General features: G+C 38.2%; 2 protein-coding genes across 2 annotated transcripts in view; one reads left to right on the top strand and one right to left on the bottom strand.

Annotated features, from left to right (window-relative positions):
* PACRG (parkin coregulated) overlaps nucleotides 1–957 on the bottom strand; it is a 210,668-nt gene extending 209,711 nt beyond the window's left edge. The window contains exon 1 of the mRNA XM_059469672.1: nucleotides 777–957. Coding sequence (XP_059325655.1) covers nucleotides 777–920 — 144 coding nt within the window. The 5' untranslated portion in view covers nucleotides 921–957. The remainder of the gene's footprint in view (nucleotides 1–776) is intronic.
* Nucleotides 958–1,613: 656 nt separating this feature from the next.
* Nucleotides 1,614–15,943, top strand: part of PRKN (parkin RBR E3 ubiquitin protein ligase) — a 675,844-nt gene continuing 661,514 nt past the window's right edge. The window contains 2 exon segments of the mRNA XM_059469512.1: nucleotides 1,614–1,710; nucleotides 1,713–1,769. Of these exon segments, the coding sequence (XP_059325495.1) occupies nucleotides 1,614–1,710; nucleotides 1,713–1,769 (154 nt within the window).

Here is a 15,943-nt window from a genome sequence, read left to right as displayed (position 1 = left end):
TATGGTAATATTACCTCATCCACTCACATGTTGAACATCTGTACTCTGTACTAGTTGAAGCTTTTTAACTCCTCAATTCTGATAAAGGTACACAAATAAAACAGTATAAAGAGATTTGAAAGGCCTTTATACTACTATTTTAACTCCCAAGCCTCCAAGTTCATTAGAAATTGTAACTGTTACTTGTTGGATCAATTTCTCTGTCTTTGAACTGCAAGTTGGAGAACTAATGTTTGTTTGTTTAGTATTCTCCTAGATAGTGTGGAAGCTTTTCATTATTTTTCAAGCTTGCTTAAAAAAATCTACTAATCTATTTTCCAGATCTCCTATGTGACCATCCTATGTGACATTCACATCAATTTCATACACTATGCCACTGTACTAAAACTTTTGAGAAATACTGCACTACCACTTGACAGCATTTTGTTAAGTGGGAGGCAGTAAGCCTCACACACAATTCCACAGGCTGTCAGTTTAACAGGCTGTGCACTGCCAATACAAAACCATACCAAAAAAAACCCCAAAAAACCAAAAAAACTTGAGGCACCAAATTAAAGTGCTTAGCAAAAGCATCACAACTCTCACAGGCACAGAGAGTTACCTTGAAGTAATACTTCTGCAAAGCCTGAGGGTAATTTCAGGAACCAGCAAACTCCAGATAAGGTATTAGCAACTTGCACACCTTCCTGACATGTTTTATCCACAGCTCTAACTTGCTACGCCTCTTGGACAAGTTGAGTTAATTACTATCACCTCTATGCTAGCAGCAAACATACCACGCTGTTTTTCATCATGGCTTTAATACTGAAACCCTCGCAGGGCTGTTGCTTGTCGTGCTGCTTGTCCTTCTTCTCCCGCTTCTGGGGCCGCCTGTCACCGGCGGGTTTTGAGGGGCCCGGACGTCCCTCCTCCATTACCATTTCCCCACCGGCGCCCACGACGGACCAGATGCAAATAACGGACTGGAAAAAACAAGCGAACATCAGCGCCCCGTGCCCGGCGAGTTAGGGCAAGCAGCAGGTGCAGCCTCGCTCCCTCCACTCCACATCCAGCGACCCCCTCACACAGCCGTCCTCCGTCTTCCCTGCCCCTCACAGGCCCCCTCTGCCTGCCCCTCGCCCCTGCACCAAGTCCCGTTCTGCATCACCACCCCAGCTCGTCCCCCGCCTCCGCCGTGTCCAGCCCCTCATCACCACCTGATGTCCTTGTCCCCCGGGGAGTCCTCGCCCCTGCCCGCCCGCCCGCCCGCCCGCCGTTGCCTCCCCTGCGGCTCCGGCCCTGCGGGTCCCTCTCGGGCTCCGTTGGGCACCTGCCGCCACGCGCGGTCCCCCGGCCACGCCGCCGTCGCCAGGCAACGCGTCAACAACCCGCCGGGGAAGCGGGACGGGAATCACAGATAACCCCGTCGGCACCGCCCGGTCCCGCACAGCTGGACCTACCCCCGGTGCACCGTACACCGGGGCGGCGGACAGCAATTAACGAGAAAGTCATTAGCGGTGAGTGGGGGAAATGTGAGGCGATGACGTGCGAAGAGCCGGTGCGGGTGTGAGCTGTCAAGGGACTACGCTACCCAGAGAGCCCAGCGTGCGCCTCCACCTCCCTCGCTGAGGCGCATGCGCGTTCAGGGCCGGCCCACCCTGCCCACATTCGCGCGACCCCCCCGGGCGGCTGCAGGGGAAGTGCTGGAGCGGCGGGCGCGGCCGGCACGTGCGCGCACGCGTCGCCGCTCTCCTTCCGCTTGGCCGCGGCCGCCGCCGCCGCCATGATCGGTGAGTGAGCGCGGCAGGGAGAGGGGCGAGCCCGGATAAGGGTCCGCCCTTTCCTCCTCGCCCCTTCCCTTCCGGCCTCCGCTCTGCTACTCCTGTCGCTGTTGTCGCCTCTACTGCCTTGTCTGGAGCTGTGGGGGTGACGGGGCTGGCTCGGCTCCCTTCGCGTCCCCTCAGTCCCTGCACGTCGCTCCCGGTGCCTCGGCAGAGCGGGGGCGAGCTGGGGCTGCCCTCGGTCTGTGCCCGCTGGTTAAGCCGCGGCGGGGCCGGGCAGGGCCCGCGGGTGCCAAAGTTCTCAGAGGGGTCACTGCCCTCCTGTTTTACCCCCGCAGGAGAGGGGTAAAAAGTCTGGCCAGGCCTTGTGACTGAGGTTATTTTTAAATCGCTTTTTTTTCTTAATCAGTATATCGGTTGTAAATGCTTCTCGGCAAGGTTTGTGTGATATGCGAACTTTTTTTGGCCTTGCCAGCGTATATACGTGTTATTAGTCAGGCGTGGTACTGCTGGCGACCTGGAAAAGAAGAAACTTTTGACACGTCATTTGGTCCTTGAGCTGCTTTCGGTGCCCATCCAGTGCTGGTGCGAAGCGTGACTCGGTTGTTTCAGCACTGGGTTTTCTTCTCTTCCTTAAATGATTAATCCATACCTGGAGAGTTCAAAACTACGGGATCTGTTTTGTAACCTTCCTGTTACACATTTAATCTTGCTTTGTCTTTCTCAGTTTTGAGAATTATTTAAAGTAAAACCTATAAAATGTAGTGGATGCACGATTATTTTAGCAATTCTTTGCTGTCCTCAGGCCTCCTGTTTCATCATAAGTATTGGTGTCATAGTTGCTGCCTACTCAAGTTGAAAACTGCTTTTTGTTGTGAAAATATTTATTGATTTTAAATTGAACATCTCAAAAGTTTCCAGGAATGCTCTGGGTCTTTCAGGCATTCATTTTTTTCCTAGCAGTATATGATTGCATGTGTATAGCTAATGTTCTTTCACCTTTGCTAAAGCTACAAAGAAGATTATAAACAGTTGTCCAGTATTTTCACTCTGTATGCATATTAATTCAAATGATCTCTTCCTAGTTGTGGGATTTTTCTTAGAGGACTTTGTCATTTGAGCTACTCTTTTCTTATGTAGTAGAGAACATTTTAAATTGAAGGCTTGGCTTAAGGAAAGCGCAGAGGGTCAGTATTCCAGTGTTTTTATTTTGCAATGTCATTTGCTGATCTGAGGTACTGCTGTACTATATAAAATACATGTGTTTGCAGAACTGCAGCGTGTGTTTGTTTTTGAATGCTTCAGAAAAGTAATTCGAGTGTACCTAAGGGACTGCCCATGTGGTTACAGAGCTGATGCCTCTAGCTTCACACTGAAATCTAAATATTTACTTACTGCTCATGAATATAAATGTTATATGACTGAGGAATGATAATTTTATTTTCACTGTGGCAGACGGAAACGTTTGTGAATATTGATTATGAAATGTACAGACCAATTAGTTGCAAATTTAAAAACTCAGCTTTACATGAGTTGGAACCTGCCCTGATTTAACCCCAGCTGGCAACTGAGTAGCACACAGCCGCTGGCTCACCCCCTCCTCCTCTGCCCAGCAGCAGGTGGGGAGGAGAATTGCGGGCAAAATAAGAACAGTTTAATAATTGAAACAAAGTAATAAAAATACTGATAATGCTAATGATGATGATAATAGTAATGAAGAGGAGAGAGAGGAATAAAACCCAAGAGAAATAAGGGATGCAGAATAAAATTGCTCACTGGCCAATGCCCAGCCCATCCTCCAGACCAACTCTCACCAGTTTATTTACTGGGCATGATCTGTGGTGTGGAATGTCCCTGTGGCCAGTTTGAGTCACTGTCTCCTGGCCACACTCTCCCAGCTTCCTATGCATGTCCTCACTGACAGAGTGTGGAAAACCGAAAAGTCCTTGATTTGGGCTCAGCGCTATTTAGCAACAACTGAAACATCAGTGTGTTACCAACATTATTCTAATACTAAATTCGAGATGCAGTATTGTACTCACTTCTAAGTCAAATTAACTCTATCCCAGCCAAAATCATGACACCCTCCCCCACCCCCAAAAACAAAAGAATTATCTTCAAAGTATGTGACGTGGAGACCTAGTCCAATAGCCTGCTTTGAGACTTTCTGAAAACTCTCCTCTAAACATTTGCGAGCTGGGAATGCCCTAACAAAAAATTGGGGGCAGTAGGGCAAGGGTGAGATAATCATCTGCCCATTTTTTTAACCTGAGTATTCAAAAGAATTTTTCTATGAAACACACGCTATATTTTCCAAAATGTTTCACATTTTTATATCTCTAGAAGTGTCTTATGTCCTCATAGGTAAATGCCATAATATACTTGTACGCATGATAATCCTTTTAATTGATTTTTTATTTTCTATCTTTCTTTCTCTTCATTTCTCACAGACCAGGTCATATAGACTTGTGCACATTCAGGTTCCTTAAATAGTAATTTGAATCTGGACTGAGCTAGTTAAGTGACATAGCTTGTCATAGCTCTACTTACCAAGGGCCCTCATAGATTTGAAAACTTGTTTGAAGTGGGTTTTTAGAATTTATTCTTTATTTTATTTATTTGCTTATTATTGGATCAGCTGAAAACTGGTGTTGGTGGAATGGAAGTGACAACCTGCAGTTGGATTGGCTGATCTATTTCTTAGTCAGCAGCCCTGGCAATAATGTCACATTCTTTAACATCTGTTCTGGGGGGAAAAAAAAGCAAAACTGATTTTGAAGGAAGATCCCGGGACAGCATTGTGGAATTTTTCAGAAAATATCTCTCAAAAAGCAAAAATCCCAGGAGAAGGCCCTAAGCTGTTTTAAAAATGTAAAAGATAGGCACTATATAGTTAACAGTGGCAGTTCAGCATTTCTGTGGTGAATGAGAGATGAAGGTGGTGCTAGCGACAGGTTGCAAAGGGCTTTGACAGTGAAATATGATTCATCCAGCAGTAATCAAGTTAAGGGAGAATGGGAGCCTGGGTGAAAGTTTGAGCTATCTGGATGACCGATCGCTCCTCTGTGTTGCACCCTTTTTCAGCATGTTGGTAATCTACTTTCTACATAAATATTTCTCATTGGTATGAAAATAACCTTGAGGAAGCAAAATAGGAATAAACCCTTTCAGAATTTCCCTGAATATATTTATATACTTGGCACTATTATAATAAAGGTACTAATGTAGCAACCAAAGGAAAAATAGTTTAGAAGTTTTCTACTTAGATATTTTGATCCCATGCTGCAATTTTGGGTATTTTTTCTTCTGTTGGCATTTTGGTATTCTAATGCTATGGATAGTTGGACTATAATAACTATAGTATATATATATATATATATAACTGGAGTTATAGCTCAAGTTGTAGTTCATGAGCATGTGGAACAATCTGGCTGATAGTTAGTTTGATTAAACAAAACCTAAACCTTGAAAGATCAAAGGCTACTTGCATTTCAAATACATGACCTCTTTTGCTCAGTTTGTTTCAAGCCTTTTTCCCTTCTCCTAGGGTCACTGTATTGGACTGCATGAACAGAATTGCATCATGACACAGTTTGTGTTTTACTGGATTATATTTTAATGATTATTTTCCTACAAAATGTTTTCTTATTGTTAGTAAGTTAGTAAACAACTTGCTGACATAGTAATAACATAGTTATATATATATATATAACATAGTTATAAAGTTAGTATCATTTGAAGTAGGAAATCTTCAAAAGACAGCTGAATTTTGCTAGATATACATAAGTATTCTGGATTTTGTTGTTTCCGTGAAGGGAGATGAGAAGAATTTTTGCTTGGGTTTCTTTTTGGAAGACAATTAATAAGGGGGAGGAAAAGTGGGGTGTGTCTTTTTGCTTGTTTGGTATTTTTGGTTAAATTTTTTTTTTTAATGATGGCAAAATAACAGTATTATAATATCAAGACACTGGAGACTAACTAAGCAGGGGCTAAGGGTATTCTGATGGAATGGTTTGAATTTTTCAGATAGGGCTCTACAGAAAATTGATCTGGCAGTTTCTTTAAATTATTGCCCATGCTTACTTGCATGTAATGTGTAAATGAAGTATCCAATGCACAGTGCTTTTGTCCAGCCTATCTGTGCGATGAGAATGAAGTTAAGAGTTTCAAATTACACTCATTTTGAGAAACAACTAGGAAAAGGCCTTTTCTAACAAAATATGGAAATTGAGAAAAAAAAATTTGGAAAGTGTAACAGCAAATGCTGTTGTAAAAAAGAGTCGTTGCCAATGTAAAGAATGTCTTTTGTAAATGTGTTTAAAGCTAAGGACATTATTTTATTCTGTTGCTGTAACACTGCCTCAAGAGTAATTTTCTTATTTGGAAACACATGTATCCCCATTTACTGAAGTAAGTTAGTTGTGCTACCACACCCTGTATCATGGAACTCTCAGATATATAAATGGTCAGGCCACAGGAGCAAACAATACCCAGAATGGTGCAGGTTTTCCAAGTTGCTTTATGTAGGAGAAGCCCAAGGAAGAATAAAATCATTACTGGGAAGTTTGTTACTTTGCCAGACAGGTTTATGTAAAATAAATAAATTAAGTATTTTCCATCCATTTTTGTTGTTGCTATGTACTGTATATAAGTATTGTTGGACTGAAAATCAACTTCTAACACAAAATGCAACCAGTGATATATGAAGTTTACCATTAAAGGAAGAAAAAATAAGTAAGAAAGGGGCAGCAATATAGCCAGAATTCACAGAAAGCCACTACAATCTGTCTCCACTGTGGAGATAGTTTGTTGGCAAGCTTTACTTATATAATTGTCAGTTGTTTCACAACCCAATTTCTTCTTTCTGAACTACACTGTGGGTGGGGCATCTTGCAAATGTTTGTGCTTTATAAGGACTTCTAATCATTAAGTAACTAATTTTTAATATGTTCTTTAAAATCTATAATATTCTTACAAGTTTTCAGTTTCCAAATGTAGTTCAGGCCCCTCACAGTTCTTCTGTATTTTGATCAGTGCTAAAGGAGTGGAACAATGGGTGACCTTACAAAATAAGTAAAAAAATCCATTAGGTTTATCTGATGTAGAAAAATGCATCAGTTTTCTTTTGTCTGTTTTATTCTTGAGGTTGGACAAGGTAGAGAAAGAATTATTGTGCACTTTTTGAAGCAGACTGAAACCTGCCTGATTGTACTAAACTGGCTTTTAAGCAGTAGCTCTTTTGTTGCATCTCTTTTCTTAATCATCGTGTTCATGTCTACATTAGTATTGTTAAAGCTTGACCCAGGAGAAATTGTAGCATCGAAGTTGTTTTTTAAGGCATATGAAAATAACTGAAATATTTGCCATGATATTACAAATTCTCTTAAGATGACAAGAGACAAAGAATCATTTAAGTTCTCCAGCTATCATTCAAATATTAAATTTGATGATAGCGATCTTAAGGGTAGAAATAAATGAAGATTTATTCATGAAACTGCCTTTTATTTCATGCCCTTGAGCAATAATGTACAGTGGTTGCTGGTATTTGTGCTGGTAAATATGCGTATTTTCTTGAACAAGGCAGTTTTATTAATGATTTCTCATTAATTCAGACAAAAGATTGCATAAATAACTTGTCACAATTATGATGCATTAAATACTCATAGTAGCTTTATGTGGTGTCTTTTTTACAGTGGCTACATGCCTATAATGGATAAGCCATAAAATCATCAGCAATTTCTTCTCCATATATCACAATGCCTTCCAAAACAGTGGCCCCATAAGTTATGTGCTTCAGAGAAATTAACTCTGCTAACTCTTTTCTTGTTTTTTTTTATTTCTAAGTAGTTTGGGGTTTTTTAATGTCAGAAGCTTGCTCTTGGACTTCAAAACTGTTTGAAGCTGTTTGCAGAATATAACACCTCTATTCATGCTAGCAATTTCAATGATGGAAATTTTAAAACTCTGATTCTAAAACTATTCAAAAGCTTTCATGACCTTTGATCATCTCTGAATTTATAATATTATATATCAGTATTTTCTTCTCCATTTACCTTTGAAAGAGGGAAAACAAGGACAATGATATACACAGATCTAAAAAGTATGATGGGTCATTGCCCATTAAACACGTCCAAAATAAATTGTCTGGATCCTGCAGTTTTTACCGCACCTCTTGACTGTATTCCTGTTCTTATTGTTGAGGAAGACTTGATTTTCTATCCTTGGCTGGTTTGAGCTAAGTTGAAATTATGAAAAGGAAGGTGGTTACCAAATGAACATTTTCAACAAGTGCCTTGCTATTAATGTCTTCCCTTTTTAACCCTGATTTTGGAAATCTGACCTATGGGATTGTGTGTTTATTTTAGGAATATGTCAAAAGTTCTTTCTTTATACATTATTTGTCCCTATAGTATAGATCTGCTGGTGAGAAAAAAAAGAAAAATATTGTGTGTGCTTTGTTTTATTCCATGGATTTTATTCTTCTTTTAACATTCCCTTATGATTTGGAGACACAGTTTGTTTTTACCTCAAAGCTCTAAGCCTAGACCTTTTGGGCAAGAAAAGAAAAAAGAAAGGCATTAAGAAGTTGATTTATTGTTTAAGAATTTTTGAAGCTGATAAGGATGAATGAAGATCCTCATTGAGAAAAGAGCTTGTCATTACATGGCAGTTTAAAGGACAGCAAGGTTAAAGTGTATTAATGTGTAGAAAATAAAAGTAGAACTTTTTAGAGAGCAGTTGCTATCAAAAGCTGTTGGTTGTGCTGTTTTTTGTGAAAGTGGTATGAACAATGTATTTGTTGCCACAAGAGTTGGACATCCTCCTTTGCTTTAGTTTATCTGCTGAGAGTGGGGTTTTGTGTATTGTGTAAAAGTAGGCATGTGCACTAAGCTTGCTGTTGATGACATAGAAGGGCACTGAAGCAAATTCATTTGCAATTGTAAATTGTTTGTGATATGTGAAAACCAAACAAACAAGAAGCAAAGTTGTCTTTCCAGTAACAAAAATGTTCCTGCTTTGTTCACCATTGTTGTGATATCAGTGTGAGTAATGGTTTGTTAAAAGTATAACTTTTCTATATTGTGATGTAGTTTCCATGCTTCCTTTTATTTGTTTGGTGGGTTTTTTGTTGTTGTTTTTGTTGTTTGTTTTGGTTTTTTTCAGTGTTGTCTTGTCTGTGCTACTGTTTTCTATATCTTTTGTTTAGTATTTCTAAATGTCTTGCTCAGTGGTGAATTTCTACTCTTAGTTCACTGATTCCTTTTTTTAAAAAATTAAATTTAACCAATAAAACTGTCTTGTGTCAGATCTAATACTTCAGATTTAATAACTTTCAGTGTATAGAGCTAAGGATATTTAGCTAAATTCACAAGAATAAGAATCACAAAAAACTGAGATGAATGGGCTTTTTTAGGCCCATTGTGTAAGCTATTTCTCTAAGACATCCTTTCCATCTGAAGAGACATTTAGACCCTCAAAGTTCCAGGAATAGTGTTCAGCTGCTTTTTTTCATAATAATTTTACATGTGTATTTTCATTTTTTTTCTATGTGCCAATCAAGTAGTGTTTTGGTAGTGTGCTTTGATGTCATGGAAAAATTATTTTCCATTTTCTTCATTGGTATGAAACTAAAGGACCGTTCATGATGGAAGTAAAAGTGGTTCATATTGGACATCATATTGCATCTCTGGCATATGGTTCTCCTTTCAATTTTAATTTTTTTTGATGAGCTGAAATATTTTTGGTGCATTTATGTTTACATTTTTTCCCTTTTCTGATACAGTGTCCTCTGTGGAATACTCTCAGTGGAAACATATGTTCAGAACTTCAAAGTAATTACACTATTACTAAAAGCTTCATAATTAGATTACTGAAACTAAATGTTGAAAAAATTTGATTTTCTTTTATCCAGTCATATCAATTTCATTCCAATCTGCTTTCTGGCTGATTGAAGCAAGATGGTAGGACAAAGTCAAAGCCTGAGTAGAATTTCTTCAGTCTGGCATAGACCAGTTCCTGAAGAAGAAAAGGGAGCTTAGAGCAGTGCTTTGTCTGAGAGGAAAATTAAAAAAAAACCAAAACATATACTACCATTTTAGTGGTAGGTACCATTACTTGGCAAACTGGATTGGGATTGTGGGATCTCAGCAGCTCAGGACGGAGGTGCAGAGTGGCCAAGACCACCCTTGGGGGGCTCGGGAGTCCTGGAATGTTGCCAGAAGTGTCTGGTGGCTGGACTTTGATCCTGCACGGGAGACGACACCTGTATGAGGATGGGAGGATTTCACTGGGGTAAATGGTGAAGGGATAAGTTAATTAGAGTGTGAAACACAGGGTTTAGGATTTCTGTACAGGGGGGTATAAAGAAGTAAGATGGAGGAATTGGGGCGTGTCCTGTTCTTCTTCTTCTTGGCCTCCATCTTCTGTGGTGATGTTGGCACTTTGGGATTGGTTATTGCTGGAGGTGCACCGGTTAATAAGGGTAGAAGGTATTGGGGAAAAATGATAAATATTGTACACGTAACTTCGGGTATAAAGATAAGTGACCGCCCAGGGGCTTGCAGAGTGTGCCCATGGCTGGCTTGCTGTGCAGACCTCTGTTGGGCTGAAAGAAAATCTTTTAGATAAACAATTAATAAACACCGAGACCGAGACAAGATCAGAAGTCTCTTCTCGTCCTTTGAAGCGTCGGCTGTCCAAGGCCATCCCTGGGCCTTTCCAGGCCACCTAAACAGCCGGTAGGGAAATGGACAAGTGGCGTCCCTGAGCTATCTCCGGTCATAAATCAGCCGGGAGAAACAGAAACCGGCAGGGATAATTCAACCATGAGCTTCTCTCTCTATATGACTGACCCTATTTCTCAGCAGTAATGGGTCCCATTTGTGTCTAAGCTACTTTGTTTACAAAATATTGTCCTAATTGCCTGTTATCTTTCTTTAAGAGTGAATTTGTTGCTGTGATGAAATGGGTGTAGCTTGTATTGAAAAAAGCTGTTTACTGCCACAAAAAGTTCAGGGCTACAGTCAAAGATATTGATGCAACAACAACACAAACCACAAAAAAAACCACAACCCAACAACAAAAAACCTAGTTCTTTCATTTTGCTCTAGCACAGATTGGGTACAGTACTTTAAAAATAATTAGTTAGATGTACAAGAAGTCTGTAACTGTAGAACTATACCTCATCTACCTTTTTTTTTGGTTTTCTTTTTTTTTTTTTGTAGCTCATCTGGAAAATATGGTGTCTTTTAAGAACAGGAGATGTTATCTTAATGATCCTGAACAAAAACACTGAGTCTGTTAGGTCTCACAAGGCCCTGCTGTATTGGTCTATTGACTTGCTTCATATTTTTTCTTCAAGCTGTATGAAGCTAAAGGCTAACCTTTAAGTTGATTCTTTTTTACTCGCTTTACATAATTTTAGAACATTTTATTCACACTACCTCTGCTACTGTTTTAGATTTGGCTTAAGCCTGGTGTGTGCTTTATGAAAGCAGTTGGTGTTCTGAGGCACATAAATTCAAAACTTGGTTAATGATTAATGTTTTGAATTTTCAAATTTTTGTGGTTTGTTTTCATAGTCTACTTTTCATTCTACCTATCCTTATTATACACAATAAAATAGCAGATGAAGCTGAAAAGTACAGCTTTCTTTTACAGTACTTCTAACAATTTCCATTAAAATTATCTTGTTGGAAGCAAATATCCCATCTGGTTTACTTTTTACACAGCAAAACTCCATAGTGAGCTGTGTGCTGGAGCCTGGCTGAATTCCATACTCTGAGACTCTTGGCCCTAAAGCAAGATGAGCACAATCTGTTTCCCTTATTTCTAATAAAGGAAAAGGAGAGTTTTTTCATTTGCTTCTTTGTTGCATTATGTTGACATTTTATGCCTCCCTTTCTTAGAATAGCTGCTTTCCTGCTGTTATCCCTTTTTTTTTTTCTCAGTACAGGTAAAATGAAAACACATTGCAGCCTTATAAAAGTGGAGTGCTGCTCTGAAATAACATTAAAACTCAAAATTTTCAAGTATGGCATGGTGCTTTGGCCACATCCATCTCATAAAACACCTGAAGCTCAGGAGAAGTGCTTCTGGAGCTTTTTCTGTTGTCTTGTTCCTCAAATAAATACAAGACTTAAATAACATACACTAAAATCAATCAGTCACACAGTTGATCCCAGCACTGCTCCTAAAGTTTTCCTGTGCTCTCCAAATTCAGCTTCCTCAGCCCATAACTTTATGTGCCCTGAGAATTATTGAGTCACATATACTAAACACCAGCTGATTTTACTATGGGTGTTTGCAACTCTGCTTAGGAATTATGAAGTTGCACCTCTGAATTCGGCTCAGGATTAAATTTGCTGGTTTTTGTTATAGATATGGCAACAAAAATAATTCCACATTTAAAAATAAGCTTCAGATACTTTAAAATTGTACTTCAAACTATACAGTTATTGTAATATTGCATCAAATAAGTTAACATTTGCTGTATTAACATGCTGTCTCTTTTGCAGAGATTTTGAATTCTTGGGTAATATCCTGATGGAAAGTCATGTAACTTGTATGAAAGTGAGCATGCTGTTTTGGGATACTGGCTTCTTAAAATTGTGTCATGAATACATCTGTGATGGCTTTTTTTCTATTCTCAGTTGTGTAGAGTTTTACATTAAAAATGCTAAGTAACACTCAAATACTACAAATAATTCTTGTTTGTTGTATAAACTGTATTTGGTGACAGACTTAAAATGTTTCTCATGTTGTACTTCATTTCTGAAAGCCTGGCATTTCCCTACTTTCTTCTGTCAGTGACAACAGTTGCAACATATATTGTCCATTCCTGATTTTTCAATAATAAGAACTCAGTAGTTCTTTTTCATGTAAATAAAATAGAAAAAAATATGCTTTCTCAATGGGTAATAGTAGAACTATTGCTGTAATTCTGGTAAGAACCTAAGCTGTCCTTGTGTAACACTGTGTGCAATGAGTATTTAGTGTCAATTCCTGATTCATTTCACATGTGTTATTTTAGAACTGTTCATATAATCAGTTTCCTGAACTAGGAAAGCAGAGAGTGGGTTATAAACCAATTTAGGATAAAATTGCAACACATAAAAAAATGCGATAGTTGATTTCATGTGAATAAAGCTTTTGAAATTTAGTTCAGTTCTATACATGAATTAAAAGAGGCAGCCCTTTGAGGATAAGGGACTGTGCACAGGGAGATTTTTAATTTACTTTGCCAATTGTGCAAAGGGGGCATTAGGATAAAAAAGTCAAAATGTGTGGTTTCTTGTTCATTTAATCTACATGAGACTGTTGCGCATATCTACTTGCTGTGTGTTGTGGCTAAAGAATCAGACTGTTAACAGTGATGTTGCAGTCAAGTAATAAAATACTGATTTCTTAGAAGGAAAGTTTGGATCACTTCTATTGGTTTCCATCTGGATTTAAAAAACAACTATGTTAGGGGAAACAAGTGACTTTTGACAAGGCTTCTCAACTGTTTCCTCCATAAGACAGTAGTGAAATTCTGTTTATCTGCAGTGTTTATGTCAGAAAACGCAACCTTCCTGGGCTACTATGTTACTGGAGTAGAGAGGGAGTGAAAGAGAGAGAGAGAGAGAGACACCAGGGAATAGTTACTGTGTAGATGATACAGAATCAGTGCCCAAAAGCCTGACCTTCTTTTATTTTCCCCAACATTATCAGGACTAATTCATCTAAAGTTTGTCTTTAACCGTTATGGAGATAATGTATCTATGGAATGATGATACAGCCACAAAGACAGCCTCCTTCCTTCTATTTTGAAAGTACAGCAGTGAACCACTTAGGCCAATGCACCTCTGAGGCTTTGCCTTTTCAGGCTTTTTTTCTGTGTTGGAAACTGCAAATTACAACAAGCCACTCATTAATACCTTAGTCTCAATACCAAAATGTGTGTGTGGGGGGGGGGCAGGGACAAGGCAGTTAAATCACTATATTCTCTTGTTGCTTTAAAAACTTAAAGATGGATTTTGAATTTTTATACAACTAGCATTTTTGTGCATAGGGCATTATTTTACTCAGAGAGCAGACTAAGCTTTTGAAGTGGACTTCCTTTCTTTCTACACCAGAATTAATTAAGTTTGTAAGGATAAAGCTGTTTTTCCATGGTGGTTTACTGATGCATCAAAGCTAATTTTGTTCCACTGAGTAAATTACAAAATAAGTGTGTAGTCCCTATCCTAATGTGTTTATATTGATGGCCACTTTTTCCTGAATCTATCTAGTTAGCCATGTGCATTGAAATCCAAATGTTACTAATACATGACATAATTCTGTAAGAAACATCTATTATGTGACCATGAATAATGAAGTCTTGTGGTCTTTATGTATCATAATTGGTGTAAGTAACTGCTTTAGTAGTAGGTATTTTTTACTATAGTGAAAAGTCTTCCAATTCCAAATCATAATATTTTTGCATCATAGATATGTTTAATGGGATATACTTAGTTTAATCCTTAATTGAAGTAAAATATTCTTGTTAAAATGGTCTATTTTAGAGTAATGAAAGCATAAATAGCTCTTATGCCATATAGCTAAATGAATGGAAATGTGACACTTCAAATCTGCAGATAAACCAAATTTAATTAGATAGACAAAATTTTCTTGGTTTTACGTATCTATTAAATAACATTGACTTTTAGGAAGTAATGTCGAATTCCAGATTTAGCCTGAAAATTGTAAGGGTTTAAATTCTTTAGGGCTTTTAGAGTCTCTGGGTTCATGGTAGGTGGCTTCTCATTTTGATGGTAGAACTGTTTATCTGACTTTCCCTTTTATGTTGTTTCAATAGGAATGATGCCCTAGGAGTGATGCCCCTGCAGTGAACTAAGGAATTCGCCATGAATTATTAATAAAAAGCTGAGTTGAATGTGATTTTATAGCCCCTTAAGGAGCTAGAGTAATGTACTCTATAAAACCATTCAGTTCACCTGGTCTTGACACCAAAGCATCAAAAACATATTCCTACCTGTTCACACTAAAGGGGGGAAAAGGTGACTTGGGAATATATTGTTTTATGCATCACTGTTTAGCCCTCAATAATTTTTAAAAACCACTAATGTCTTAACTCCAATTGAAAACAGTAAGCGCATGAAGAATTGTAGAATTGGCGAAATGCACAAAATTTGTTGCCATTGTAAAGACCTTATAATGAATTTTTATCTCTAGAATATTGCTTTTGAAATGACTGTTTAATAAAATGAGCTTTTTCATACCTTTATTAGTATTTGGCAATATTTCCGTATTTTTCAATTTCTTTTTAATTATTTGTCACTGAACTGTTTAACTTAAAAGCATAATGATCTTTAATATCCAACTTTAATTTGACTGGTCACTAAAAAGTATAATTAAAGAGTTTGTGTGTTCAGCACTATCTCCCTCTTAGTGCCTGCTGCCTCACCTGCAGTAGAGTTGGTACTGGGCAGTAACCATCTTAGCAGTGCAAGTTTGTACAAAATCTGTTTTGTTTTCTCATAAGATGCTGAATGTTTCACGTTGTGTGCATTAGTTAATGTCATTTATAATGGCTCTTGACTGTAAGCCATTGTTCTTACATAAAGAACTATGTGAGTATGTAAGTTCTTTATGTAAGTATGTAAGAACAACGTTGTGAATCAAATTTGGATTTTACTGCAGAAAAAATACTTCTTAAGCTACTTAAATTTTGATAATGTGTAGTTTATACATATATTAGAAACAGGTATATTTCTTACAGAGTGAGCAGTCATTTTATAATATATTTAGCTTTGCTGGGATTTCTATTCTGTCTGTTTTTACAGTATATTACAGCTTCTAGGTTTCAAAAGCTACATTCAATTTTTTTACATTACTCCTACATTTACAAATGTGCTGAAACTTCTAATACATAAATCAACAATACTTCAAACAGAAAAAACTCTCATTTAAGAAAAATGTTGCCCTGTGTTAGTGTTAAGGGAAACCTTAGTGTTTCCCTTTTGGGCACCTTTTAGGACTTTCTTTTCATTGTACTAAAAATTTTCTTTCAATAAAGATACGTGAACAATAAACTAGTTCAGGTACGTGAACTAGTTCTATAAAACTCCACTTTTGTACTCTTAACATGTACATTTGCTTTTTTCACAAATTGCTGTTTGGTTTAGTCTGAGTTTTTTCTG

Source organism: Ammospiza nelsoni, chromosome 3 (genome assembly GCF_027579445.1).
Source record: "Ammospiza nelsoni isolate bAmmNel1 chromosome 3, bAmmNel1.pri, whole genome shotgun sequence".
NCBI classification, from domain to species: Eukaryota; Metazoa; Chordata; class Aves; order Passeriformes; family Passerellidae; genus Ammospiza; species Ammospiza nelsoni.
Note: the sequence above shows the minus strand (reverse complement) of the source record. Positions and strands in the feature narration are given on the sequence as shown.